Source organism: Anomaloglossus baeobatrachus, chromosome 8, assembly GCF_048569485.1.
Source record: "Anomaloglossus baeobatrachus isolate aAnoBae1 chromosome 8, aAnoBae1.hap1, whole genome shotgun sequence".
Taxonomy (NCBI): Eukaryota; Metazoa; Chordata; class Amphibia; order Anura; family Aromobatidae; genus Anomaloglossus; species Anomaloglossus baeobatrachus.
Window position 1 is genome coordinate 156,492,630 of NC_134360.1, and position 26,583 is coordinate 156,519,212.

The window sequence follows — 26,583 nt, forward strand, 5'->3', positions numbered from 1 at the left end:
CGACCTCAGAGTAACATTGGTCCGAGTGGAACGCATTTTTTTACCGCATTACACTTGCTCCGTTTTACTCGCTGTATGTCCTTAGCCTAAAATAATGCCTTCTCTTTTCCAAAAATACCTTTAATCTGCAAGGCTGTTTGTTCCCCCTTTTGGCAATCCTGCTCTACTTTTTCAGCTAAAATCTGTTGGGCAGTTAAGGATCAGCACCAAGACAAATGAGGAACAGAACATAAAGGGTAAGGTTTAAGGGCACCTGCGTTATCAATCATGCTAAACACATAACCCATGGGTTGGGTACACTTAGGCTCAAAGATTCCTCAATGTGCCTAGAGACATTTTATCGTCCTATGTGGACCTGGCTCACAACTGGAATACGGAGAACACACTAGAAAACATACAAATCGGAGCCTTGCCCCCTCTGAACAGCATGCAGCACTTAACCTATTCCTCAGTCCTGCATTCACATATTACAGGGCAGTGAAAATGATAATGAAGTAACCATACATGCTCACCTTGAAAAAGAAGCCACAACAAACTTTCTGATCCTCGGAGATCAGTTCTTTCTCAATTTCTGCTTCATCCTTTTCAGACATCTCTGGAGGCTGTAGCTTGGAGAGAGGGACTTCAATTAGACTGCCGTTCTTAATGGTGGAGAAGCTCCTCTGACTGAACACCTCATCGTTGGGGGTCACACACACAGTTTCAATGATGGGCTGTGACAAGACTTCAGATACTGTTGACTCAATGGGTTTTTTCTCTACTTCCATAATTTTCTCTGCTGGATCAGAAGTCTGATTTGCCTCACTATTGGCACCTTCATCTGTACTAGATGCTCCTTTAGACTCTTGGTCTTCGGTTACAGGTTTTTTATCATCTCCAAAATAGACAAAGGATCTTGTTTGTGTCTGGCTTGGTGAGAACCGTCGTAATCTTGGGAGGCTATCTACAGATTGTGGAGGAGTCAAGGTGCGATTTAAAGGTGTAATTTTCAGCTCATTGGGGCGAGGTGTCCTTTGAGGTTTTGCAGGAAAAGACACAGTCTTTTTAAGTGAAGTTTGAGGAGATCGGTGAGCTTGCCGAGGGGATTCCAAAGTAAAGCAAGGAATTGGAGACCACGTTACAGAAGGCTTTGTTGCTGGTTTCGACTCCTTCTGGGGCAGTTTTTGTGGTGAGGGTTGCGGTGGAGAGATCACCCAGGCTTGTTTCTCTCTCATTTGCATTAACATGTCCTGCTGTAAAGCCAGTCTTTGCATTTCCTGCTGGAGAAAATTCAGGGAGGTGTTTAGTTTTTCGATGGACTTGGTGTACTCTCCTACGTCAATTTCGGTCATGTTTTCTTCACTTGGGCTTGTCAAACTCCAAGATTTTTCGTTATCTATAGGTGTTGTAGGAGATCTCAGCCATCTATGTGTTTGCTCACTGTTTGCCCTTAGGGATGGGATGCCAGTAGCTAAAGATCGCATTTCCTTTAGTGTGGAGATTTCTTGAGGTGCTTTCTCATTTTCCAAAGATCCAGCTTCTTCTTGGAGGGGAGAAATCCCATCTCCTTTCTTTTTTACAACTGTTAGAAACGCAGTCCTTCCCATTTTTTGCCGCTGACGTGTAAACGCTGCTTCTACCTTTTTCTTCTGTGCCTCGATAGCTCGCCTTTTTTCTTCTAACTTCATTCTCAGTTGCACCACCTCAGAGGCCAAGAGCTGTGTTGTGTCTTTGTTTTGTGGAAGAGAGTCCACCTCTTGGATTTGCCCAAGTGCAACCACTTGCGGGATATTGAGTTCTGAACCATCCGGCGTGGTTTTCTGGGAACTACTTCCACTACTCCGGCCATCGCCATGATTGAGTTTTCTGAATTTCTGCTCTGCAAAGCTGGTCATTTTGATACCAGAACTGGAAGAAGCTGTGCTACCCGCTTGCGATTTGCCACTAACAGAGCTAGGACAAGGACTGACTGGTTCTCGAGCATTATTTATGTGAAGTCCATAATCCTGCTGTAACTTTATGTGGTCTTCAAAATCAGAATCTAAACTAACAGTGTAATCTTTCAAAGAAGAATCTTCATCCATCGTTTCTGGGATGTCTTCTGATTGTATATGAATACCAGTGTCCACCTCTGTAGTGTCAGTAATGGAGCTCTGGGATCCTTTTTTGTCAAACAAATCCAAATTAGTGTCAGAAAGAGCAAGGGGCGATAATTGCAAGCCCATATTGACATCGGCATTATGAAGAAAAAAGCCATTGTTTACTTGATCGGTAACAATGGGACTAGTCTTTTCTGGATTGTGGATGATTTCCAGGGCTTCCTCAATACTTGGAGCTTCTGTCTGAGTATCCAGCTCATCTTCAGGTATTCTACTCTCATGTGGACCATTGGGATGTCTATTGTGGTCAAGTTCATCTAAATCCCACTGGTTGCTGGTGGGTGACAAGTCATCATAGTTTTGTGGTACCTGACTCCATTCTTCATTAATGCTATTGGATTGCCCTTGACCGTTGATAGGCTGGAAAGAAAGATTCTTTCGGATATGTTTTGGTACACGGGTGAGGTTTAAAGAGAATCCTTCATTACTAATAGATCTTCGGATGGGCCGGCTCGGAGTTGTCACTCTGATTCCATCTTCTTTATCAAAAGAAATGTCAAATGATACACCGTGCATTGAAGATCTAGAATGGGGAAAAAAAAGAGACAACTTTCTAGTTAATTAAGACCAAAAAGCGTTAACGTTTAAAGAACAAGAAAGTGTCAAAACATTTAAACACTAAAAAAAAAAAAAATAGGGAATAACGTCAAAGTAATCTATATAAGAGTGACAATCACTAGTGTGATGCCATATTGATTTAATTGTATGACTTGTTTGCATTGCATTCTGCAGAGACGATTGTGATTAGAGATTTTACAGCTGCATGAGTAAGGAGCTGACAGGCACAGCCAGACTCCTCATACAGAAGGAAGAAATGTTATTACCATTCTTGCTCTTCTGACTGCTGTTTACAAAGCATTTGTGATGAGGGAAAAAAATTATATTTAAACACAAAAAAAAACCAGATTAAAACAATCATTTTCTGATGATCGCTTTCCTCTAATCCCAATTATTTTTGGGTGATCTAATGATAACCGCTAGAAGCTTCAATGCAAGCACGAACATAAAAGGGGAAAGACGGCGTCCCTGTCTTGTTCATATAGCGAAAATGGTTTAGTGAGAAATCAACTCATAATCTGGTAGTCCAGTTACTATAAAATAACAAACTAGACAATGAACTGTGACCCTAAGAAAGAGAGAAGGGAGATGTTGTATGTCTGTATGATCTGGGGAGAGAGGATGGTTGCCTTTTTGCTCTTATTTTATTCCCCCTGTTCCCCTGGATATTCCATTTTTTTTCATTTGCCAAACAGTGCCAGAGATATTGGCTTTTTACATGGTGCTTATTTGTATACTTTTTTGTTTTTCACAGGGGTTTAGCTCAAAAGATTCTCTGGGGGTGTGCCTTTAAGCTGCTCTACATTACTAACATGTAAGACAAGACCCCTTTGTAAAGACCATAAAATTAGCGCAAACCGCCGCCCCTTCCCCTTTGTAAAAGCCATGAAATTAGCATTTGTGACACCCTGGCCGGGCCAGGTAGTCACAGATAAGGGACTGGTGTAGTGCGGGGCCCTAACAAGGTGACAGCAGCCAAACATTTTAAACCCTAGTTCCCCCCCTCAGTGTTTGATGGACACACCATGGGGCGGAGCCAGGCGGTTGGGTACGCCCACGGAGGAGTTCGGATGGCCTGAGGCGGGAAAAGACAGTAGATCAGTTTGAGAGTTCAGTGGAGGAGGACAGGCCTGACAGGTATCAGGGTAGGAGACAGATGGAGGCCTCGGTGGAACCGTGGTGGACCGGGACAGGGTAGTGGCCCGCCGGTACCAACCCGGGGAACAGACTCGGAAACCGGAGCACAAAAGAGGGTACTCAGACCCTGAAGCTAGGTCCAGAAGCTACTGGGGGCTAGCTAATTAACTGATTGCAGCCAGGACTATAGGTCCTGTCCCACCCAAAGTCCCGACTGAAGGCAACAGCCCAACGAAGGGGATAGAAAGCCACCGCCACGGCAGAGAGATCCCACGGGCCAGCATCTGTGGGCAAAGAGCTCCTCAGGCAACCACAAGCCGGGGAGCGGACTCCTGAAGTTGCAAGTTGCAGGTAGTCCATCATCACAAAACAGGTGCAGGAAAAAGGCAGAGACCACCAACTGGGTGGGAGACCAGACTGTAGACAGCTATGGGCACCGACCACCATCACCTTGGTTTACCAGAGACTCGTGTGTGTGTTTACTAACTGTGAGTATATCAGTGCCCTCCGGCCGCCCTTCTCCCTGCACTGTCCATACCCCAACGGGTCCCGGGGCCACCATCCCTACCCACGGGGGGTTAACAACTTGCTGCGCAACATCTCACCCGGGTGCCCCGTAACTGCAGCGGTGGTGTCCACCTTCACCACATCCCGTGGGTGGCATCACGAAGTTAAACATGGCCCCGGCCGTACACCTACGTTCCCATACCGCCAACCCCTTTTAGATCGGAGTGACCGTCAGACCCCCGGGTCCGGAAACCCTCGAACCACCCACTGAAGGTCCGGACCAGAGTGGCTCGGCTGCCACTGAGCACGGGGCGGCACACACTAACCGCCGCCCCCCTTCCCCTTCGTATAGACCATAAAATTAGTGCAACACCCCATCTGTAGAAACATATGGTGGATTTAAAAAGTAAAAAGTGGCATACTCCAAGGAGCTGCAGGATTAAGATACATTTGAAATGGTGATTGGTCCTTTTTAACAAATACTTATTATATCCCAACAATTGGTGACAAATACACTATAAAGATGGGAAGAAGATAACTGGAAAAATGCAGTTATTAAGCGATCAGGAATGGAGAAAAAGTGGACAGACATTCTGTACAAATAATTCAGTAATTTTGAGAAAAAAAAGACCATAAATGTCTTTAATGGGCTTTTCCCCAGCAATAACAGACAGATATATGTGCCGGCATTTGCAGAAAATCCTGAGGTAACATATCCTGTATCCGAACATTTTATCTGGCAGAAATACAAGTCACGGTTTTATTTTGTTATTAAAAACACAAGAGACTTGAAAAAGGATCAGAGCTTAATCCCATACTGACATAATGCAGTGGTACGTCCAGTGTCCGCTCCCTGACTTTGATGTGGGCTCAGGAACTGAGACACCTCTACGCTGGCAGCCATTATTCATCCATCAGTTGTCTTTACCATCTGGGGGTGGAGAGGAGCTCTGCCTGCGCCTGTAACCTGTTCAGTGCTGCTGTTAATCTCTATCAGCGGCATTAACAGCACATTGGCACGGGGGTGCGTCATTCTGTGCATCCATCAGCACCTCTGTGAAGTGATTGCGAGGTGCTGACAGGCTGTCATGACACCCGGGGTCTGCTAAAGACATCCATGCCGATCAGGACAGTGGCTGGTGTTCATAGGAGACCACAAATCTTGCTATATACAGCAACAGTATGATATTGCTGTATACAGCATAAGCGATCAATTTATCGCAGGTTCAAATCCCCTAAGGGAATGAACAAATGCAATAAGAAGTAAAAAACAAAAAAAATTCAAAATATGTAATAAAAAAAACCATAAAAAGTTCAAATCACCCACCTTCTCCCTCTATTAAAAAATTATAAAAAAAAAAAATCAAAAAAACAAAAAAAAAACATGTGGTATTGCTACATTCAGAAAAGTGGGATCTATCAAAATATAAAACTAATTAATCTGATTGGTAAATGGCATTGCAAAGAAGAAAAACAAATTGGCAAAATTGTAATTTTTTTCAGCCGCCACAGCATTGTAAAAAACTGTATTAAGAGGCAATAAAATGATATCTTTAAAAACGTTGTCTTTTGGCGCAAAATACAAGTCCTCACACAGCTCCATTACATTTTTATTTTTAATTTACAAATTTCCGATTTTTTTTTACTACTTAAATAATAAAAAAAAAAAATAAAAATAAAAATAAAAAAATACAGGTATCAGCATAAATCGGACTGTCCTGGAGAATTGCAATCTAGGACATTTTGGCAGTTTAATGAACACTGTAAATGAAAATAAAATTACAATTTTGCTTTTTTTTTTTGCTGCATTTGGAATGTTTGTCCTGCCTTCCAGTACTGATATGATAAATTGGACATTAATCATTCAAAAGTTCAACTTATCTAGTAAAAAAACAAGTCCTCATATGGCTATGTCAAAGGGAGCATTAAAAAAAAAAAAGGAATGGCTCTGGGAAGAAGGAGAGGAAAAAAAGAAAATGTAAAAACAGAAAATCAGTTGGGAAGGGATATAGAAGAGCTCATCTTCAAAAGGGACGATTAGGGACTATTGCGCCTGCAGACTGAAAAAAGAGAATTTTGTTTACTTACCGTAAATTCTATCTCTTATAGTTCCGTATTGGGAGACCCAGACATTGGGTGTATAGCTTCTGCCTCCGGAGGACACACAAAGTACTACACTAAAAAGTGTAGCTCCTCCCTCTGAGCCTATACACCCCCTGGAGAACCACATCTAGCCAGTTTAGTGCAAAAGCTGAAGGAGAATAGCCACCCACAAGTAAAAACAGAGCAAGAACCGGAACAACCGGAGACTCTGTCCACGACAACAGCCGGTGATAACACGCGGAACAAGAAACTGCTAACAGGCAACAGGGAGGGTAAGAAACTGCTAACAGGCAACAGGGAGGGTGCTGGGTCTCCCAATACGGAACTATAAGAAAAAGAATTTACGGTAAGTAAACAAAATTCTCTTTTTCTTTATCGTTCCTATGGGAGACCCAGACAATGGGACGTCTCAAAGCAGTCCATGGGTGGGAATAAACAGAAAAACTGAGAAGTAGGCAGAACCTAACTTCACAAGTGGGCGACAGCCGCCTGAAGGATGCGTCTGCCCAAGCTCGCATCTGCCGAAGCATGAGCATGCACTTGGTAGTGCTTTGAAAAGGTATGCAGGCTAGTCCAAGTGGCAGCCTGACAGACTTGTTGAGCCGTAGCCTGGTGCCTGAAAGACCAAGAGGCACCGACAGCTCTGGTCGAGTGTGCCTTGATCCCCCGGCGGGGGAGGCACCTGAGAACACTGGTAGGCATCGGAAATGGTCGACCTAATCCAACGAGCTAAGGTCGGCTTAGAAGCAGAGAGGCCCTTACGCCGACCTGTGGTTAGCACAAAAAGAGAGGTGCACCGCCTAAGAGCAGCGGTGCGAGACACATAGATCCGGAGCGCCCGCACCAGATCCAGAGTATGCAATGCTTTTTCAAAGCGATGAACAGGAGCCGGACAAAAGGAAGGCAGGGAAATGTCCTGGTTAAGGTGGAAAGGAGAAACAACCTTAAGGAGAAAGTCCGGAGTCGGACGGAGAACCACCTTGTCTTGATGAAAAACCAAAAAAGGTGACTCCGAAGAGAGCGCAGCCAAATCAGAGACACTCCTGAGGGAAGTTATGGCCACTAGAAAGACCACTTTCTGTGAAAGACGAAACAAAGAAACCTCCCTAAGAGGCTCAAAGGGGGGTTTCTGCAAGGCCGTGAGGACCAAATTGAGGTCCCAGGGATCCAAGGGCCGCCGGTAAGGCGGAATGATGTGAGACGCGCCCTGCATGAAGGTGCGCACTTGAGCCAGCCGGGCGATACGCCGCTGGAACAGTACTGACAGAGACGAGACTTGTCCCTTGAGGGAATTGAGGGATAGTCCTAGCTGCAGACCGGACTGTAGAAAGGACAGAAGGGTCGGCAAGGAAAAAGGCCAAGGAGCATGGCCGGAAGAGCGACACCAGGACAGGAAAATTCTCCAAGTCCTGTGATAGATTTTGGCCGAGGAAGACTTCCGGGCCCGAGTCATAGTGGAGATGACTTCAGGAGGAATACCAGAAGCCGTCAAGATCCAGGACTCAAGAGCCACGCCGTCAATCTGAGAGCCGCAGAATTCTGGCGGAAAAACGGACCTTGTGAGAGAAGGTCTGGACAGTCCGGAAGATGCCACGGCACCTCTACGGACAGATGGAGCAGGTCTGGGTACCAAGCTCGCCTGGGCCAGTCCGGAGCAATGAGGATGACCCAACGGCCCTCCATTCTGATCTTGCGCAGAACTCTGGGCAAGAGAGCTAGAGGGGGAAACACGTAGGACAGACGAAACTGGGACCAGTCTTGAACCAGAGCGTCCGCTGCAAAGGCCTGAGGATCGTGGGAGCGAGCCACGTAAACCGGAACCTTGTTTTTGTGACAGGATGCCATTAGGTCCACTTCCGGAGTGCCCCACTTGCGGCAGATTGACTGAAACACTGCTGGATGCAGGGACCACTCGCCACTGTCCACGGTTTGACGGCTGAGATAATCTGCTTCCCAGTTTTCCACACCTGGGATGTAGACTGCGGATATGGTGGACTTTGAGTCCTCCGTCCATTGAAGGATGCGTTGAACCTCCAACATTGCCAGGCGGCTGCGTGTCCCGCCTTGGTGATTGATGTAGGCAACCGCTGTCGCGTTCTCTGACTGGACTCGGATGTGCTTGCCCGCCAACAGGTGGTGAAAGGCTAGGAGAGCTAGAAGCACAGCTCTGGTTTCCAGCACATTAATCGAGAGGGCTGACTCGGACGGAGTCCAAGTGCCCTGCGCTCGGTGGTGGAGACATACCGCTCCCCAGCCGGATAGACTGGCATCCGTGGTGAGGATCACCCAGGACGGGGCCAGGAAGGAGCACCCCTGAGACAGAGAGAGGGGCCGAAGCCACCACTGAAGAGAGCTCCTGGTCTGTGGCGACAGAGCCACTAGCCTGTGCAAGGAGGAAGTCCACTTGTCCCAACAGCGGAGAATGTCCAGCTGCAGAGGACGCAGATGGAACTGGGCAAAGGGAACAGCCTCCATTGACGCCACCATCTGACCCAGCACCTGCATTAGGTGCCTGATGGAATGACGGCGGGGCCTCAGCAGAGAGCGAACCGCCAGTTGGAGGGACTGCTGTTTGATCAAGGGCAGCTTCACAAGTGCCGGCAGAGTCTCGAACTGCATCCCTAGGTACGTGAGCCTCTGGGTCGGAGTCAGAGTGGATTTGGGCAGATTGACAAGCCACCCGAATTGGGCTAGAGTGGCGAGAGTGAGCGAGACACTCCGCTGACAGTCTGCGCTGGATGAAGCCTTGACTAGAAAGTCGTCCAGGTAAGGAATCACTGCCAACCCCTGGAGGTGCAGAACCGCAATCACTGCTGCCATGACCTTGGTGAATACCCGAGGGGCCGTGGCTAACCCGAAGGGGAGAGCCACGAATTGGAAATGTTCCTCTCCGACTGCAAAACGTAGCCAACGCTGGTGTGAAACTGCAATTGGCACATGCAGATAGGCATCTCTGATGTCGATGGATGCCAGGAAATCCCCTTGGGTCATTGAGGCAATGACTGATCGCAGAGACTCCATGCGAAAATGCCGCACCTGAACATGCTTGTTGAGAAGCTTGAGATCCAGGATGGGCCGGAAGGAACCGTCCTTTTTGGGGACTAGGAAGAGATTTGAGTAGAAACCTCTGAACCGTTCCCGGGCGGGAACCGGTACAATTACTCCGTTGGCCTGCAAGGATGCAACGGCCTGAGAGAAGGCGGCGGCCTTGGAGCAGGGGGGAGTTGACAGAAAAAATCTGTTTGGCGGGCTGGAAGAGAATTCTATCCTGTAGCCGTGGGAGATGATATCCCGCACCCACTGATCGGAGACGTGTTGAAACCACGCGTCGCCAAAGTGGGAGAGCCTGCCACCGACTAAGGACGTTGCTGGCACGGACAGATAGTCAAGAGGAGGCTGCCTTAGTGGCAGCAGCTCCTGCGGTCTTCTGTGGACGCGCTTTTGGGCGCCAGTTGGATTTCTGGTCCTTGGCTGAGTTAGTGGACGAGGCCGAGGGCTTAGAGGACGACCAGTTGGAGGAACGAAAGGAACGAAACCTCGACTGGTTCCTACCCTGGACAGGTTTCCTGCTTTTGGTTTGTGGCATGGAAGTACTCTTCTCGCCAGTAGCTTCCTTAATAATTTCATCCAGTCGTTCGCCTGGACCCAGCAAAAGGGAGCCCAGCAAGGTACTTCTTTGAAGAAGCATCTGCCTTCCACTCTCGAAGCCACAAGATCCTGCGGATAGCGAGGGAATTAGCCGAAGCCACTGCACTGCGGTGAGAAGCCTCCAGCATGGCAGACATGGCATAGGATGAAAAAGCTGAAGCTTGGGAAGTTAAGGCAACCATTTCGGGCATAGATTCCCTGGTGAGGGAATGCATCTCCTCTAGAGAAGCAGAGATGGCTTTGAGAGCCCACACTGCTGCAAAAGATGGGGAGAACGAGGCCCCTGCCGCCTCATATACAGATTTGGCCAGAAGGTCAACCTGGCGGTCAGTGGAATCCTTAAGAGAGGTGCCATCAGCCACTGATACAACGGTCCGGGCTGAGAGTCTAGACACCGGAGGGTCTACCTTTGGGCAATGAGCCCACTCCTTGACCACCTCAGGTGGAAAGGGAAAACGGTCATCAGAACCACGCTTTTGGAAGCGTTTGTCAGGACAGGCCCTAGGCTTGGTCACAGTGGCCTGAAAACTGGAGTGGTTAAAGAACACACTCCTTGTCCTCTTAGGCAAGGTAAACTGGTGCTTTTGTGCCAGAGAGGGTTGCTCCTCTGATACTGGCGGATTGAGGTCCAGTACAGAATTAATGGACGCAATCAAATCACTAACATCTGAGTCACTTTCAGACAGATCAATGGGGCACATGGAGGTAGCCTCCGAGCCCCCAGTAAAGGCATCCTCCTCGTCCGGCGAGTCAGCTTCTGAAACAGAGCCGCGGGACGAGGAAGGAGAGGGAGCCCTGCGTCTCCTTTTAGGAGGACGGGGTCTGGGACCAGATGATGAATCCTCTGTGAGCTCCGCTGAGAGAGCCCTAGCAGCAGAGGCACCCTGTGAAGGGGGCTGATGCATGTTCAGCAAAGTCCGGGACAGCTGTCCCATGGAGTCGGCAAAAGACTGGGAGATTGACCTAGAGAAGGATTCTACCCAAGCCGGGGGTTCAGCCACAGGAGCCGGAGCGACCACTGGGGGGGCGATTCCAGGCTGAGGCATTGTCAGGTTAGAGCAGGCATCACAATGTGGATATGTGCTCGGTTCAGGCAGCACGAGCTTACATGCAGTGCATACTGAATATAGCTTTGGAGCCTTGCTCCTCGTGTGAGACATGCTGCTGAAGTGGGGGCTCTGCCAGAGTGACCCCCAGAGAGTATATACAGAGGCCCACAACCAGAGGTTGTGGCTTACCAGACCGCTGTGCTGTGCAGAGCGGTGTTGTGTGCCCTCCAGATCCCGAAGCCCGGACCCCCAAGCACCTCAGCAGGGATGCTGCAGCCAGTGCTGATTGCAGAGAAAACGCTGATAAAATGGCGCCGGAGCGAGGAGAGGGGGCGGGGCCAACCCTGAGAGCGGGATCTGGAGGGCCAAAGAGACTTACAGGGGAGGAGACGTACTCAGTGAGGAGTGTCCCTCCCCTGTGCAGAACGGCCGCTGGGCGGAGCCACACTGTCCCTCTGCATGAATGACATGCGAGGGCAGTGAAACCGAAAGTAGGCCTACGGCGAAGCCGGGGCCTAAATTTGAGCGGTGCGGCCGGCGCGCAGGCACCCTCGGCGCGGTTCTCAGGCGACAGCCAGAGAACCGGCCGGAAATGTCAGAAAAATTACTCAGCACACTCTCCCCACATAATAAAGTACAGGGACCCCCAGAATATAAACGTCTCAGGTACTTAGCTTGCTGAGACGCAGGGCCATGTGCCTGGGGATGAGTGCTCCGTCCAGCAGGATCCTGAAGGGCTGCGGATGGAGACCGGTCTCCTGCAAAGCATGGAGAACCATGCTGGCTCCCACTTCAAGCCAGAGCCAGAGGGATGGTGAAGGAGCGCGGCATGTAAGGCTCCAGCCTTGGAATCAACCTTAACAACACCGCCGACACAGTGGGGTGAGAAGGGACATGCCGGGGGTCCAGACTTGGACACGCTTTTCTTCAAAATCTTTCCAAAAATGAAAAATCAGATGAGAATGCATGTGTGGATGTATGCCTCCTGAACACAAAGTAATGAACTGGCTAGATCTGGTTCTCCAGGGGGTGTATAGGCTCAGAGGGAGGAGCTACACTTTTTAGTGTAGTACTTTGTGTGTCCTCCGGAGGCAGAAGCTATACACCCAATGTCTGGGTCTCCCATAGGAACGATAAAGAAAATCACATAATTTATGCAGGCTTCTTTATTACTAGGAGAAATGTTACATTTAGGGTTTTTTTTTTAATAAGTGATTATTGCATTCTACGTAGAAATATACATTAATCACAAGTGCAGTTGTTCATATTGTCGCCATAGAAGAAATAATATTAGTTCACCTTCTCAAGCTAAGTACATAGATAATTAATCGAGGATACTTTACCGTTTTTCTTTGGGCCAAGTCCCAATCTGTCCATCCACGTAGGACATTGAAGATGATCTTCGAATAACTGCTGAAATGATGACGCAGGTATTAGTTCCACCATATAAATGCTTCCATTGTAACATGATCTATATCCTCAATGAAAAGTAATTTGCTTTTTTATACCCCACATGTAACTGACGGCATCACTTCGAGCGGACGGCTGATTAGAAGAACAGTGACATGTTGAGCCCTGGAGAACGCCCCCTTTGTAATGGCTCGGTCATTTGCTTGCTAGGCAAAATGTCGTGAGCTTAAAGTGATGGACTTTGCATAAAATATCTCTATTCCGCACTGATGTTCTCCTCAGTAGAAGCAGCAGATGCCTGGTCAGGTACGTACAAGGAACATGATTACTGCAGATCACTGGGGTACATTACCCCAAATATGACTGCTTGTGTGTGTTCTCTAGAGTGGGTGCAGAAGAATTAAAGGGACCAGGTTCATCAGCCACATCAGTAATCTGGGTCCGCTGGACACGAGTCCTAAGAACCACCTCCTCCTACGTGACATCATCTGTGACTCTTCCTTCCATTAGCCGGCGCGGTGCGACATCACAGAAGTGTCAGTCATACCGCAACAATGACACTGCACCAAACAAAAAAGGAGCAGGATATGCCGACAAGTAAGATGTGGTTCTCAGGGCTCCCTTCCACAGGGTATAGATTAGGGATATACTCGATGAACAGGATAAGAAAAAAAAAAGGGGGGGCCAGTCATCATGCAAGATAATAAAACTCCAAGGAACCCACATGAAGATGATCCAACTTTTCAACCTTAAGAACTTGATAAAGACCTATTTAAGGTTGAAACGTTGCAATTTTTATATATGTCAGAATTTTGTTTTACTTTCGCACTCAGGATTTAGACGTAGTCTCTTGTGAATAAAGTGGTGGATAGACAGGGCCCTGCAAATCGAGATGGACAGGGCCCCGCAAATCGAGATGGACAGGGCCCCACAAATCGAGATGGACAGGTTCCCGCAAATCAAGAAGGACAGGATCCCGCAAATCAAGAAGGACAGGGCCCCGCAAATCAAGAAGAACAGGGCCCCGCAAATCAAGAAGGACAGGGCCCCGCAAATCAAGAAGGACAGGGCCCCGCAAATCAAGAAGGACAGGGCCCCGCAAATCAAGAAGGACAGGGCCCCGCAAATCAAGAAGGACAGGGCCCCGCAAATCAAGAAGGACAGGGCCCCGCAAATCAAGAAGGACAGGGCCCCGCAAATCAAGAAGGACAGGGTCCCGCAAATCAAGAAGGACAGGGTCCCGCAAATCAAGAAGGACAGGGTCCCGCAAATCAAGAAGGACAGGGTCCCGCAAATCAAGAAGGACAGGGTCCCGCAAATCAAGAAGGACAGGGTCCCGCAAATCAAGAAGGACAGGGTCCCGCAAATCGAGATGGACAGGGTCCCGCAAATCGAGATGGACAGGATCCTGCAAATCGATATGAACCAACTCTAGTGTTATCACATTACTGTAAGTCCTACAGAAAGCCTACCTGGTCCAGGTGATGTCGGCACATCTGGGGGGGTTCTGCAAGATAAATTATAATTAATTTCATCTTGTCACCTTAACAGCAAAAAATAAGTTTGAAAGATGTTAAAAATTAAGGCAGCAGAAAGTCAGTCGCCTAGTTGTTACAGGCTTTGTAAAAGGAGAATTTCCATGTCAAATTAGGGGAACTAACAGTAAATGCAGATCAATTCAGAAAAAATCCACTCTGTGATATTCAAGAATATGGCAAAGAAAGTTTTTGCCAATATTTTGCCTGCTCCAACTTATGGTGAACATCTTAATGGCTGGTGTACTTACTAGCCTCGGAAAAAACATATAATATAAATTATATACAGGTCAACCCTTTACAAGATTCTCTTACTAATTTCATCAAGATTAATGATATTCGTGTAAGATATCAAATAAACAGACCAAAAATATAAACACAACAACTTTGTTTTTGCTCCCATTTTTCATGAGGTGAACTCGAAGATCTAAGGGGTGCTTCACACATAGCGAGATCGCTACCGAAATCGCTGCTACGGCACGGTTTTGGTGACGCAACAGTGACCTCATTAGCGATCTCGCTGTGTGTGACACTGAGCAGCGATCTGGCCCCTGCTGCGAGATCGCTGCTCGTTACACACAGCCCTTGTTCGTTTTCTTCAAAGCCGCTCTCCCGCTGTGACACACAAATCGCTGTGTGTGACAGCGAGAGAGCGACGAAATGAAGCGAGCAGGGAGCAGGAGCCGGCATCTGTGGTAAGCTGTAACCAGGGTAAACATCGGGTAACCAAGGTGGTTACCCGATATTTACCTTAGTTACCAGCCTCCGCAGCTCTCACGCTGCCTGTGCTGCCGGCTCCGGCTCTCTGCACATGTAGCTGCAGTACACATCGGGTTAATTAACCCGATGTGTACTGTAGCTAGGAGAGCAAGGAGCCAGCGCTAAGCAGTGTGCGCGGCTCCCTGCTCTCGCGGTTATGATAGCTGCTTCGGCTGCTGTGTTTGACAGCTAAGCAGCGATCATAACAGCGACTTACAAGGTAGCTGTTACGTCACAGAAAATGGTGACGTAACAGCGACCTCGTTGTCGCTGTCGCTTAGTGTGAACCAGCCCTAAGACTTTTCTATGTACATAAAAGGCCATTTGCTCTCAACTATTGTTCTCAAATTTGTATACATCTGTGTTAGTGAGCTCTTCTCCTTTGAAGAGATAATCCATCTACCTCACAGGTGTGGCATATCAATATGCTGATTAAACAGCATGATTATTGCACAGGTGTGCCTTTGGCTCACAAAAAAAGGCCACATTAAAGGCCGCTTTACACGCTGCGACATCGCTCAAGCGATCTCGTTGGGGTCACGGAATTTGTGACGCACATCCGGTCGCTTTAGCGATGCCGTTGCGTGTGACACCTAAGCGATTTTGCATCGTCGCAAAAACGTGCAAAATCGCTCATCGGTGACATGGGGGTCTATTCTCAAATATCATGCTGCTGCAGTAACGATGTAGTTCGTCGTTCCTGCGGCAGCACACATTGCTCCGTGTGACACCGCAGGAACGAGGAACCTCTCCTTACCTGCGTCCCGCCCACAATGCGGAAGGAAGGTGGTGGGCGGGATGTTCGTCCCGCTCATCTCCGCCCCTCCGCGTCTATTGGGCGGCGGTTCAGTGACGCTGCTATGACGCTGAATAAACCGCCCCCTTAGAAAGGAGGCGGTTCGCCGGTCACAGCGACGTCACAGGGCAGGTAAGTAGTGTGACGGGTCTGCATGATGTTGTGCACCACGGACAGCGATTTGCCCGTGACGCACAACCGATGGGGGTGGGTACCCACGCTAGCGATAGCGGACACGATATCGCAGCGTGTAAAGCGGCCTTAGGCTATGTGCGCACGTGTGCGTAATTCATGCAGTTACGCTGCGCTTTGTAGCGCAGCGTAACTGCATGCGTCCTGCGTCCCCTGCACAATCTATGGAGATTGTGCAGGGGCCGTGCGCACGTGGCATATTAGAACGCAGCGCTTCGGCTGCTGCCCGAATAGTTGCGTTCTAAGAAGTGACATGTCACTTCTTCCGTGCGCTTTGCCGGCAGCCCCTGCTCTGTCTATGGCAGGAGATGCAGGCGGAGCGCACGTTTTCGCCGGCACCATGAGCTTCAGAACGCAGCTTTTCAGCTGCACTCTGAAGCGCACCTTTTAGGTGCGGTGCAGAGCGCACACGTGCGCACATAGCCTTAAGGCTGCTTTCACACTTTTTTTGCATCAGGCACAATCCGGCTCAAAAATCTATGCAACGGATGCGGCGAAAAAAACGGATCCGTTGCATAAGTTTTTCCATACGGCCCGTCCGTTTTTTGACGGATCCGGCTTGATACTGAGCATGTGCAGTTCAAAAAACCGCATCCGGCCGCCGGATGCGTTTTTGCCACAGGTCGCCGCATCCGGCGTCCTTAGGCTTTCATTGTAAATCGCGCCGCACTGCGCCGGATCCGGCGCGCTGCGGTTTTTCGCCGTTGACAAAAAACGCTGCAAGCAACGTTCCATCCGGCCGCCGCATCGGCTAAATATGGCGCATCCGGCAAAAAACGGACACCACGCAAGGCCATGCGGCACAATCCGGCGCTAATGCAAGTCTATGAAGAAAAAACGCATCCGGCAGCAAAAAAAACCCAGATGCGTTTTTTCTGCAAAGCGCCAGATTGTGCCTGATTGCAAAAAAACTGATGTGTGAAAGCAGCCTAAAATGTGCAGTTTTATCACACAGCGTTATGCCACAAATGTCACAAGTATTGAGGGAACATGCAATTGGCCTGCTGACTGCAGGAATGTCCACCAGAGCTGTTGTCCGTGAAGTGAATGTTCATGTAACCACACCAGCCTAGGACCTCCACATCCAGCATCTTCATCTCCAAGATTGTGTGAGACCGGCCACCCGGACAGCTGCTGCAACAATCGGTTTGCATAAGCAAAGAATTTCTGTACAAACTGTAAGAAACCGTCCCAGGGAAGCTCCTCTGCTGCACGCTGTCCCCATTGGGGTCTCCACCTGACTGCAGTTCATTGTCTTAACCAAATTGAGTGAGCAAATGCACACACTCGATGGGGTCTGGCGTGTTGGAGAGGCATGCTCTTCACCGATGAATCACAGTTTTCAGTGTACAGGGCAGATAGCAGACTGCGTATATGGCATTGTGTTGGTGAACGGTTTGCGGAGGTCAACATTGTGAATTGAGTGGCCCATAGTGGAGATACCGTGGAGATACCGTGACGATATCTTGAGCCCATTGTTGTTCCATTCATCCACGATCATCACCTTGTTGCAGCCTTGATAATGCACAACCCCATGTTGCAAGGATCTGTACACAATTCCTGGAGGCTGAAAACCCCAGTTCTTGCATGGCCAGCATACTCTCCAGACATATGGGCTGCCCTGGATCAGTGTATACAACAGCATGTTCAAGTTCCTGCCAATATCCAGCAACACCACAGCCACTGAAGGGGAATGGACCAGAATTACACAGGCCACAATCAACAACCTGATCAGCTCTATGCAAACGAGATTATGTGCACTGCTTGATGCAAATGGTGGTGACACCAGATATTGACTCGTTTTCTTACAACCCAAAACTGTAAAACTACACATTTTACAGTAACCTTTCATGGTGGCCAGCCTAAGGCACACCTGTGCAATGATCAAGTGAAACACTTTACTGGGGTCATAACTTCCTCCCTGACAAGTGACTACAAGCTCAGAACAGCATGTTGGCTCCACTGCCCTACAAGTACACCGTCTACATAACCAAACAATTCATGAGATATTGTGTGATATACATTGAGGGGTATCTGTTACCAGGTTTTTGCTATGTAAGCAGAAGCCAGCATGCTGCAAGGTTAACACAGGAAACTCAGGGATGCCTGTCTTGTCAAGGTCTGATCTGTTGTTTTTTTCTTCAGCCAGTAACCTAAGTGATACATTGTTGGATTCAGGATCTCTTTGCCTGCATCATCGTGCTTTCACATGAGGTAACAAAAATCTGCTGACATATTCCCTTTAAAGGTTTTCTTTTATTTTAATATTTCAATGCCATAGGTAATATTATTATACCTTGCACGTGAGGAACTTCCTAATGTATGTCTCCTGTTAAAACGGGACGATTTTGATGTTGACTTCAGTGGTCCTGAAAGCAAAATGCAAATGTTAAACTGTAGTAAAAAAAAAAATTAACTTAACTTTGATAAATCTATAGGGCAATACATTGAAAGCTGCATTCCGGACCCTTTTTAATTATATATATTTAGGCCACCATGGATTGATCTCAGTATTGGGGCATTCTTCCCTGATATGACTGTGTAGATTGATCTCAGTATTGGGGCATTCTTCCCTGATATGACCGTGTAGATTGATCCCAGGTATTGGGGCATTCTTCCCTGATATGACTGTCTGGACTGATCCCAGGTATTGGGGCATTCTTCCCTGATATGACTGTCTGGATTGATCTCAGTATTGGGGCATTCTTCCCTGATATGACTGTCTGGATTGATCTCAGTATTGGGGCATTCTTCCCTGATATGACTGTCTGGATTGATCCCAGGTATTGGGGCATCTTCCCTGATATGACTGTCTGGATTGATCTCAGTATTGGGGCATTCTTCCCTGATATGACTGTCTGGATTGATCCCAGGTATAGGGGCATTCTTCCCTGATATGACTGTCTGGATTGATCCCAGGTATTGGGGCATTCTTCCCGGATATGACTGTCTGGATTGATCCCAGGTATAGGGGCATTCTTCCCTGATATGACTGTCTGGATTGATCCCAGGTATTGGGGCATTCTTCCCTGATATGACTGTCTGGATTGATCTCAGTATTGGGCCATTCTTCCCTGATATGACCGTGTAGATTGATCCCAGGTATTGGGGCATTCTTCCCTGATATGACTGTCTGGACTGATCCCAGGTATTGGGGCATTCTTCCTTGATATGACTGTCTGGATTGATCCCAGGTATTGGGGCATTCGTCCCTGATATGACTGTCTGGATTGATCTCAGTATTGGGGCATTCTTCCCTGATATGACTGGATTGATCCCAGGTATTGGGGCATTCTTCCTTGATATGACTGTCTGGATTGATCCCAGGTATTGGGGCATTCGTCCCTGATATGACTGTCTGGATTGATCTCAGTATTGGGGCATTCTTCCCTGATATGACTGGATTGATCCCAGGTATTGGGGCATTCTTCCTTGATATGACCGTCTGGATTGATCCCAGGTATTGGGGCATTCCTCCCTGATATGACTGTCTGGATTGATCTCAGTATTGGGGCATTTTTCCCTGATATGACTGTCTGGATTGATCTCAGTATTGGGGCATTCTTCCCTGATATGACTGTCTGGATTGATCCCAGGTATTGGGGCATTCTTGCTTGATATGACTGTCTGGATTGATCTCAGTATTGGGGCATTCTTCCCTGATATGACTGTCTGGATTGATCCCAGGTATTGGGGCATTCTTCCTTGATATGACTGTCTGGATTGATCCCAGGTATAGGGGCATTCTTCCCTGATATGACTGTCTGGATTGATCCCAGGTATTGGGGCATTCTTCCCTGATATGACTGTCTGGATTGATCTCAGTATTGGGCCATTCTTCCCTGATATGACCGTGTAGATTGATCCCAGGTATTGGGGCATTCTTCCTTGATATGACTGTCTGGATTGATCCCAGGTATTGGGGCATTCGTCCCTGATATGACTGTCTGGATTGATCTCAGTATTGGGGCATTCTTCCCTGATATGACTGGATTGATCCCAGGTATTGGGGCATTCTTCCTTGATATGACTGTCTGGATTGATCCCAGGTATTGGGGCATTCTTCCTTGATATGACTGTCTGGATTGATCCCAGGTATTGGGGCATTCTTCCCTGATATGACCGTCTGGATTGATCCCAGGTATTGGGGCATTCCTCCCTGATATGACTGTCTGGATTGATCTCAGTATTGGGGCATTTTTCCCTGATATGACTGTCTGGATTGATCTCAGTATTGGGGCATTCTTCCCTGATATGACTGTCTGGATTGATCCCAGGTATTGGGGCATTCTTGCTTGATATGACTGTCTGGATTGATCTCAGTATTGGGGCATTCTTCCCTGATATGACTGTCTGGATTGATCCCAGGTATTGGGGCATTCTTCCTTGATATGACTGTCTGGATTGATCCCAGGTATTGGGGCATTCTTCCTTGATATGACTGTCTGGATTGATCCCAGGTATTGGGGCATTCTTCCCTGATATGACCGTCTGGATTGATCCCAGGTATTGGGGCATTCCTCCCTGATATGACCGTCTGGATTGATCCCAGCTATTGGGGCATTCTTCCCTGATATGACCGTCTGGATTGATCCCAGGTATTGGGGCATTCTTCCCTGATATGACCGTCTGGATTGATCCCAGGTATTGGGGCATTCCTCCCTGATATGACCGTTTGGATTGATCCCAGGTATTGGGGCATTCTTCCCTGATATGACCGTCTGGATTGATCCCAGGTATTGGGGCATTCCTCCCTGATATGACCGTCTGGATTGATCCCAGGTATTGGGGCATTCGTCACTGATATGACCGTTTGGATTGATCCCAGGTATTGGGGCATTCTTCCCAGATATATAATACAGCTCATCTCTTTGCTCATCTTCACAGCGCTTCAATGTAAGTAAGGGAGATCTCGTGTGATAAGATAATAAGATATATCAGTCTCACCAGATCACAGTGAAAAATCTGTATCTGAACTTTTCTGGGTTTTTTTTTTTTTATCCCTCTCCCCCCACACTGCATACAGGGGAAAAAGGTAAAACCGCCCCAGAGAAGAATCTCTGCTGACCCCCCTTTGGGTGAGGGGAAATTAGCATATTATGCATCCTAAACTTTAAAAGCCCACATCTTCACAAGGGAGAGGAGACATAAAAAAAAAAGGAAAGTTACATTTTATTCTGATCGGCACCATTGACATGCCCGTATACTGTAGGTCTGTAGTGTCTAGACCTGACAGCAGATTATTTATAGTATCCACAACCTCTCTCCCATGAAATTCTACTAATATAATGGTCTCCACTTATGGACAAATCAAACATCAAGAGTAAGTCAGAGCTGCTGCTTCCCCTGATGTTTGATATGTTGGCGGTGATCGGGCGCAGGGCTCGAGTGATGTAAGAATGACACATGAGCCCCAGGAGAGCAAGCGCCAACACCGAAGGGGAGAATAAGAGTTTTTATTTTCACAGGGGCAAGAACTCCAGAGCCTTACCTTGTGTATCCACCACTCTCGGCTGTACAAATGATGGCTTTACTACTTCAAACCACCAGAAAAGTTCTGCCATGAATACCAAATAATTGGCCTGATAAAAAAAAACAACAAAAAACAGAAGAATGTGACGCAGAAATACAATATATAAAATACATTTATTGTGTATGGTCTTTAAAAGGTAAAACTAACAGTCAGTGGAATAAGTACTATCCATATTAATAGGGCCATATAGCGCACTTATATTGGAGGCTTCATATGAGGGTGGTCTGACGACACGGACTCATCAGTCAATGGATTATGGAGGGTTGCAAAAGACGTTCAGAGAGCAAGGAGACATTGTTATATGTGATAGTGAGGACATATTGTGGTGCCTGTGCACACCATGTTACAAATTATTATGCAAATGATATTTTTCTCCGATTTTCCTAGATGGTCGGTGCAAATGACAATTAGTCTAATAAAAGTCATCACCCGTTAGAGCATACATCGAAATTTATTGAAGAAACCTCCCAATAATAACAGTATAATCTTCAAAATTAAAAAAAAACCTCAAAATGCACTGTTCCAAATTATTAGGCACAGTAGAGTTTCTAAATATTTTATATGTTTTAAATAACTGAAAATGCTCATTTGTGGAATTTGCAGCATTAGGAGGTCACATTCACTGAAATAAAAAGCTATTTAAAAGTTACATGTTAACACAGGAACCCTTCTTTGAGATCACCTTCACAATTCTTGCTTCCATTGAACTTGTGAGTTTTTGGAGAGTTTCTGCTGGAATTTCTTTGCATGATGTCAGAATCGCCTCCCAGAGCTGCTGTTTTGATGTGAACTGCCTCCCACCCTCATAGATCTTTTGCTTGATGGTACTCCAAAGGTTCTCTATAGGGTTGAGGTCAGGGGAATATGGTGGCCACACCATGAGTTTATCTCCTTTTATGCCCATAGTAGCCAATGACACAGAGGTATTCTTTGCAGCATGAGATGGTGCATTGTCATGCATGAAGATGATTTTGCTCCTGAAGGCACGTTTCTGCTTTTTGTATGGAAGAAAGTTCTCAGTCAGAAACTCTATATACTTTGTAGAGGTCATTGTCACACCTTCAGGAACCCTAAAGGGGCCTACCAGATGTCTCCCCATGATTCCGGCCCAAAACATGACTCCTCTACCTCCTTGCTGATGCCGCAGCCTTGTTGGGACATGGTGGCCATCCACCAACCATCCAGTACATCCATCTGCACCATCCAGGGTTGCTCGACACTCATCAGTAAACAAGACTGTTTGAAAATTAGTCTTCAGGTATGTCTGGGCCCACTGCAACCGTATCTGCTTGTGAGCACTGGTTAGGGGTGGCCGAATAGTAGGTTTATGCACCACAGCAAGCCTTTGAAGGATCCTACACCTTGAGGTTTGAGGGACTCCGGAGGTACCAGCAGCTTCAAATAACTGTTTGCTGGTTTGTAATGGCTTTTTAGCAGTTGCTCTCTAAAGGCCGCTTTACACGCAACTACATCGCTAATGAGATGTCATTGGGGTCACGGAATTCGTGACGCACATCCAGCCTCGTTAGCGACGTCATTGCGTGTGACACATACGAGTGACCGCTAACGATGCAAAATACTCACCAAATCATTGATTGTTGACACGTCGTCCATTTCCCAAATATAGTTTCTGATTTTGGACACAGGTTGTTCGTCGTTCCTGAGGCAGCACACATCGCTACGTGTGACACCCCAGGAACAACGAACACCAACGTACCTGCGTCCTCCGGCAACGAGGTGGGCGTGACTTTCATGCGGCTGCTCTCCGACCCTCCGCTTCTATTGGACACCTGCCGTGTGACGTCGCTGTGATGCCGCATGAACCGCCCCCTTAGAAAAAAGGCTGTTCACCAGCCACAGTGACGTTGTTAGGAAGGTAAGTATGTGTGACGGGTACTAGTGATTTTGTCCGCCACATTCAGCGATTTGCCCGTGACGCACAATGACGGGGCGGGTGCGAACGCTAGAGACATCGCTAGCGATGTCGCAGCGTGTAAAGCCGCCTTTAATCCGATGATCTTGCCTGGCAGAAACCTTCCTGATTCTGCCTTTATCAGCATGAACACCTATGTGCTCAGAATCAGCCACAAATCTCTTCACAGTACGATGATCACGCTTAAGTAATATCTAATGTTTTCATCCCCTGTCCAAGGCATTGCACTATTTGATGCTTTTCGGCAGCAGAGATCCTTTTTCTTTACCATGTTACTTGACAACTGTGGCCTGCTTAATATTGTGGAACATGCAGTTTTCCATTTATTGGGCTCACCTGGCAAACTAATTATCACAGGTATCTGAGATTGATTTCAGTGATCCAAAGAACCCTGAGAGACAATACCATCAATGAGTTTCATTGAAAAAAAAAATTTAATTGCTATGACACAAATCCAATTTGCATAATAATTTGGAACATTGTGTACATGGAGTGACTGGGGTCAAAAACAAGTGACAAGGTACCGTTGAAATTGATGTGTCACCAAATTTCACAATATAATCTGCAGGCATTGTTAAATAGATCTCTTAGACCTGATGAGGCTGGTGTACTTTCTTTTTAAGTCTGTCAGAATTGTGGTATCATTATTTTTTAAACTTAATTTATTTATTTTTGTTAAGTCTAGTTGGACCCATGTTAAGCTTATTTTACTATCAGACACAGATGGCTGACTTTTCAGGTTGGAATGAGCGAATTTATCTGACCGATCCGCTGTAACCCATTTCCGTCACTGCAGCGACATTTCATGTCTTAGTAACATGTGCCACTTTCCATTAGGATTGAAAAGTCTGTGTGGGACTTCCCAGGACCGTGATCCTGGGCTCCCACATTGCAAGCAGGGACACAGCAGCAGGTAGTGAGCACGGTGGCCGGTGAGCGCACAAAAGTGAACATCTGAGATGTCATGGTGGTTTTAATACCACAATTTACAGAGGGAGGAAAATACAACTTAAAGCCATCAAATCCCATCCCCTGTAGACTGTTAGCCCTCGCGGGCAGGGTCCTCTCTCCTCCTGTAGACTGTGAGCCCTCGCGGGCAGGGTCCTCTCTCCTCCTGTAGACTGTGAGCCCCTGTGGGCAGGGTCCTCTCTCCTCCTGTAGACTCTGAGCCCTCATGGGCAGGGTCCTGTAGACTCTGAGCCCTCATGGGCAGGGTCCTGAAGACTCTGAGCCCTCATGGGCAGGGTCCTGTAGACTCTGAGCCCTCATGGGCAGGGTCCTCTCCTCCTGTACCTGTCTGTGTCTTGTATTGTTCATGATTATTGTACTTGTCCATGCATGCCGCTTTTCACATGTAACGCGCCATGGAATAAATGCTGCTATAATAATTAACAACATACTACATTGACAGTAAAATAAGAAAAACGTATGGCTTTCAAAAACACACACAAATTTATACATAACTGCAGCTTTATCAAGCTCTTCACGAGCTCCGTCGTCACATACATCGGGTACACACCTTGATGGAGGACGATGCATACAGCATATCCTCCAGGCTGAAGTGGCAGCATCCATTCAGATACTCCTGGCAGAACTCCTGAATTAGCTGAAGGTTGTACAGGCTGTCAGCCAGAGACATGGACTCCTTGAAGCATATATCTATACAAAAAAAAATAGATATTATAATAAGAAAATAAAGATTCTCAAAAATATAATGAAAAGGTGGCAGCTTTACAGACCCGCCAATGCTCTGATACTATATGATATGATATAGCTAGATGGGAGACATCATACAGTAACACCTAATATCCAACATACAGCATCAATAACAACCATACAAGTATCATTTTTATCAGTCTTTTCTGAATCGCCATGTATGTGCTACTATTAAGGAGAAGCTTCCACCAGGTTTTTATTTTTGCTATGAAATCTGGAAGCAACATGATTTAGGGGCAGAGACCCTGATTCCAGTGATAACAGCATGCTGTCCAGCAAGTGACATTTAGATACAATCACTGTTTTATCTGCTGCAGATTCAGCATTACTCAGTATAACCCCACCCACACCACTGATTGGCAGCTTTCAGTGTACACTGTACATTGACAGAAAGCTGCTAACAGTGGTGGGAGCGTGGTTACACAGAGCAGATGACTAGGATGCACAAGGAGGCTGGTCGTGTTATGACAAGCTTCTGCTGATAAAACACGGATTTTATTGAAACTGTAAAACACATCCCAGTAAATTACATCAGTGGAATCAGGGTCTCGGTCCCTATATTTTGCTGCTCTAGGATTATATAGCAAAAACCTGCTGGCCAATTCTCCTTAGTCATTCTGAAGCATCATCTAACCATAGACAAAGGGATCTTCCTTAATTACAGTCAGTGCCCTCACAGATATCCTCTATAGGCATTAAGAAGTCTTCCTGTCTAACATGAGTTTAGGACATTCTGCACTAGGGACAATGGATTTATCGTGGATTTCACCTCCGCTACACTGAAAGGTGGGGAAATATCTAACAGATACATTTCTATGGCAAAAAATGTGCAACACGTGGGTGAGATGAGATATGTAAGAATTTTCCTGTATCTCTTTGCTCAGGGGTCTTGACATTCCTGGTGTCCTATTGCAGACTGATCAGTGAGGAAGGGATCTTACTACAGCATATTGCCTTACAGCCAGAGGGAGGTCTGATCTAAGCTTTGTAGGAAGGAGGCCGCCAAAGAGACTGCGATATGAGACAGGATATCATAAGTTTTATCTCCAGACACTTAAGGTACCGTCACACTAAGCGACGCTCCAGCGATCCCACCAGCGATCTGACCTGGCAGGGATCGCTGGAGCGTCGTTACATGGTCGCTGGTGAGCTGTCACACAGGCAGATCTCCACAGCGATCAGAGATCAGCGACCAGCGACCCGTGTAACGACGCTGTGCTTGGTAATCATAGTACATATCGGGTTACTAAGCAAAGCGCTTTGCTTATAGTTACCCGATGTGTACCTTGGCTACGTGTGCAGGGAGCAGGGAGCTAGCTTCTAGAAGCTGCGGACGCTGGTAACCAAGGTAAATATCGGGTAACCAAGCAAAGCCTTTGCTTGGTTACCCGATGTGTACCTTGGTTACCAGCGTCCGCAGAAGCCGGCTCCCTGCTCATTTAGATCGTTGCTCTCTCGCTGTCAAACACAGCGACGTGTGCTGCACAGCGGGAGAGTAACGACCAAAAAATGGTCCAGGACATTCAGCAACAACTGGCGACCTCACAGCAGGGGCCAGGTCGTTGCTGG

The 26,583-nt window shown here is 47.2% G+C and overlaps 1 protein-coding gene across 3 annotated transcripts in view; it reads right to left on the reverse strand.

The window, feature by feature from the left end:
- The window catches only part of CAMSAP2 (calmodulin regulated spectrin associated protein family member 2), a 174,850-nt gene that overhangs the window by 25,940 nt on the left and 122,327 nt on the right, over positions 1–26,583 (reverse strand). For 2 of the 3 annotated variants that reach the window (XM_075322054.1, XM_075322052.1), the window contains 6 exons: positions 24,818–24,957; positions 21,324–21,414; positions 18,129–18,201; positions 14,023–14,057; positions 12,484–12,553; positions 513–2,661 (listed from right to left, as the gene is read on the reverse strand). In XM_075322054.1, coding sequence (XP_075178169.1) covers positions 513–2,661; positions 12,484–12,553; positions 14,023–14,057; positions 18,129–18,201; positions 21,324–21,414; positions 24,818–24,957 — 2,558 coding nt within the window. The remainder of the gene's footprint in view (positions 1–512; positions 2,662–12,483; positions 12,554–14,022; positions 14,058–18,128; positions 18,202–21,323; positions 21,415–24,817; positions 24,958–26,583) is intronic. The other variant, XM_075322053.1, reaches the window with a different exon arrangement.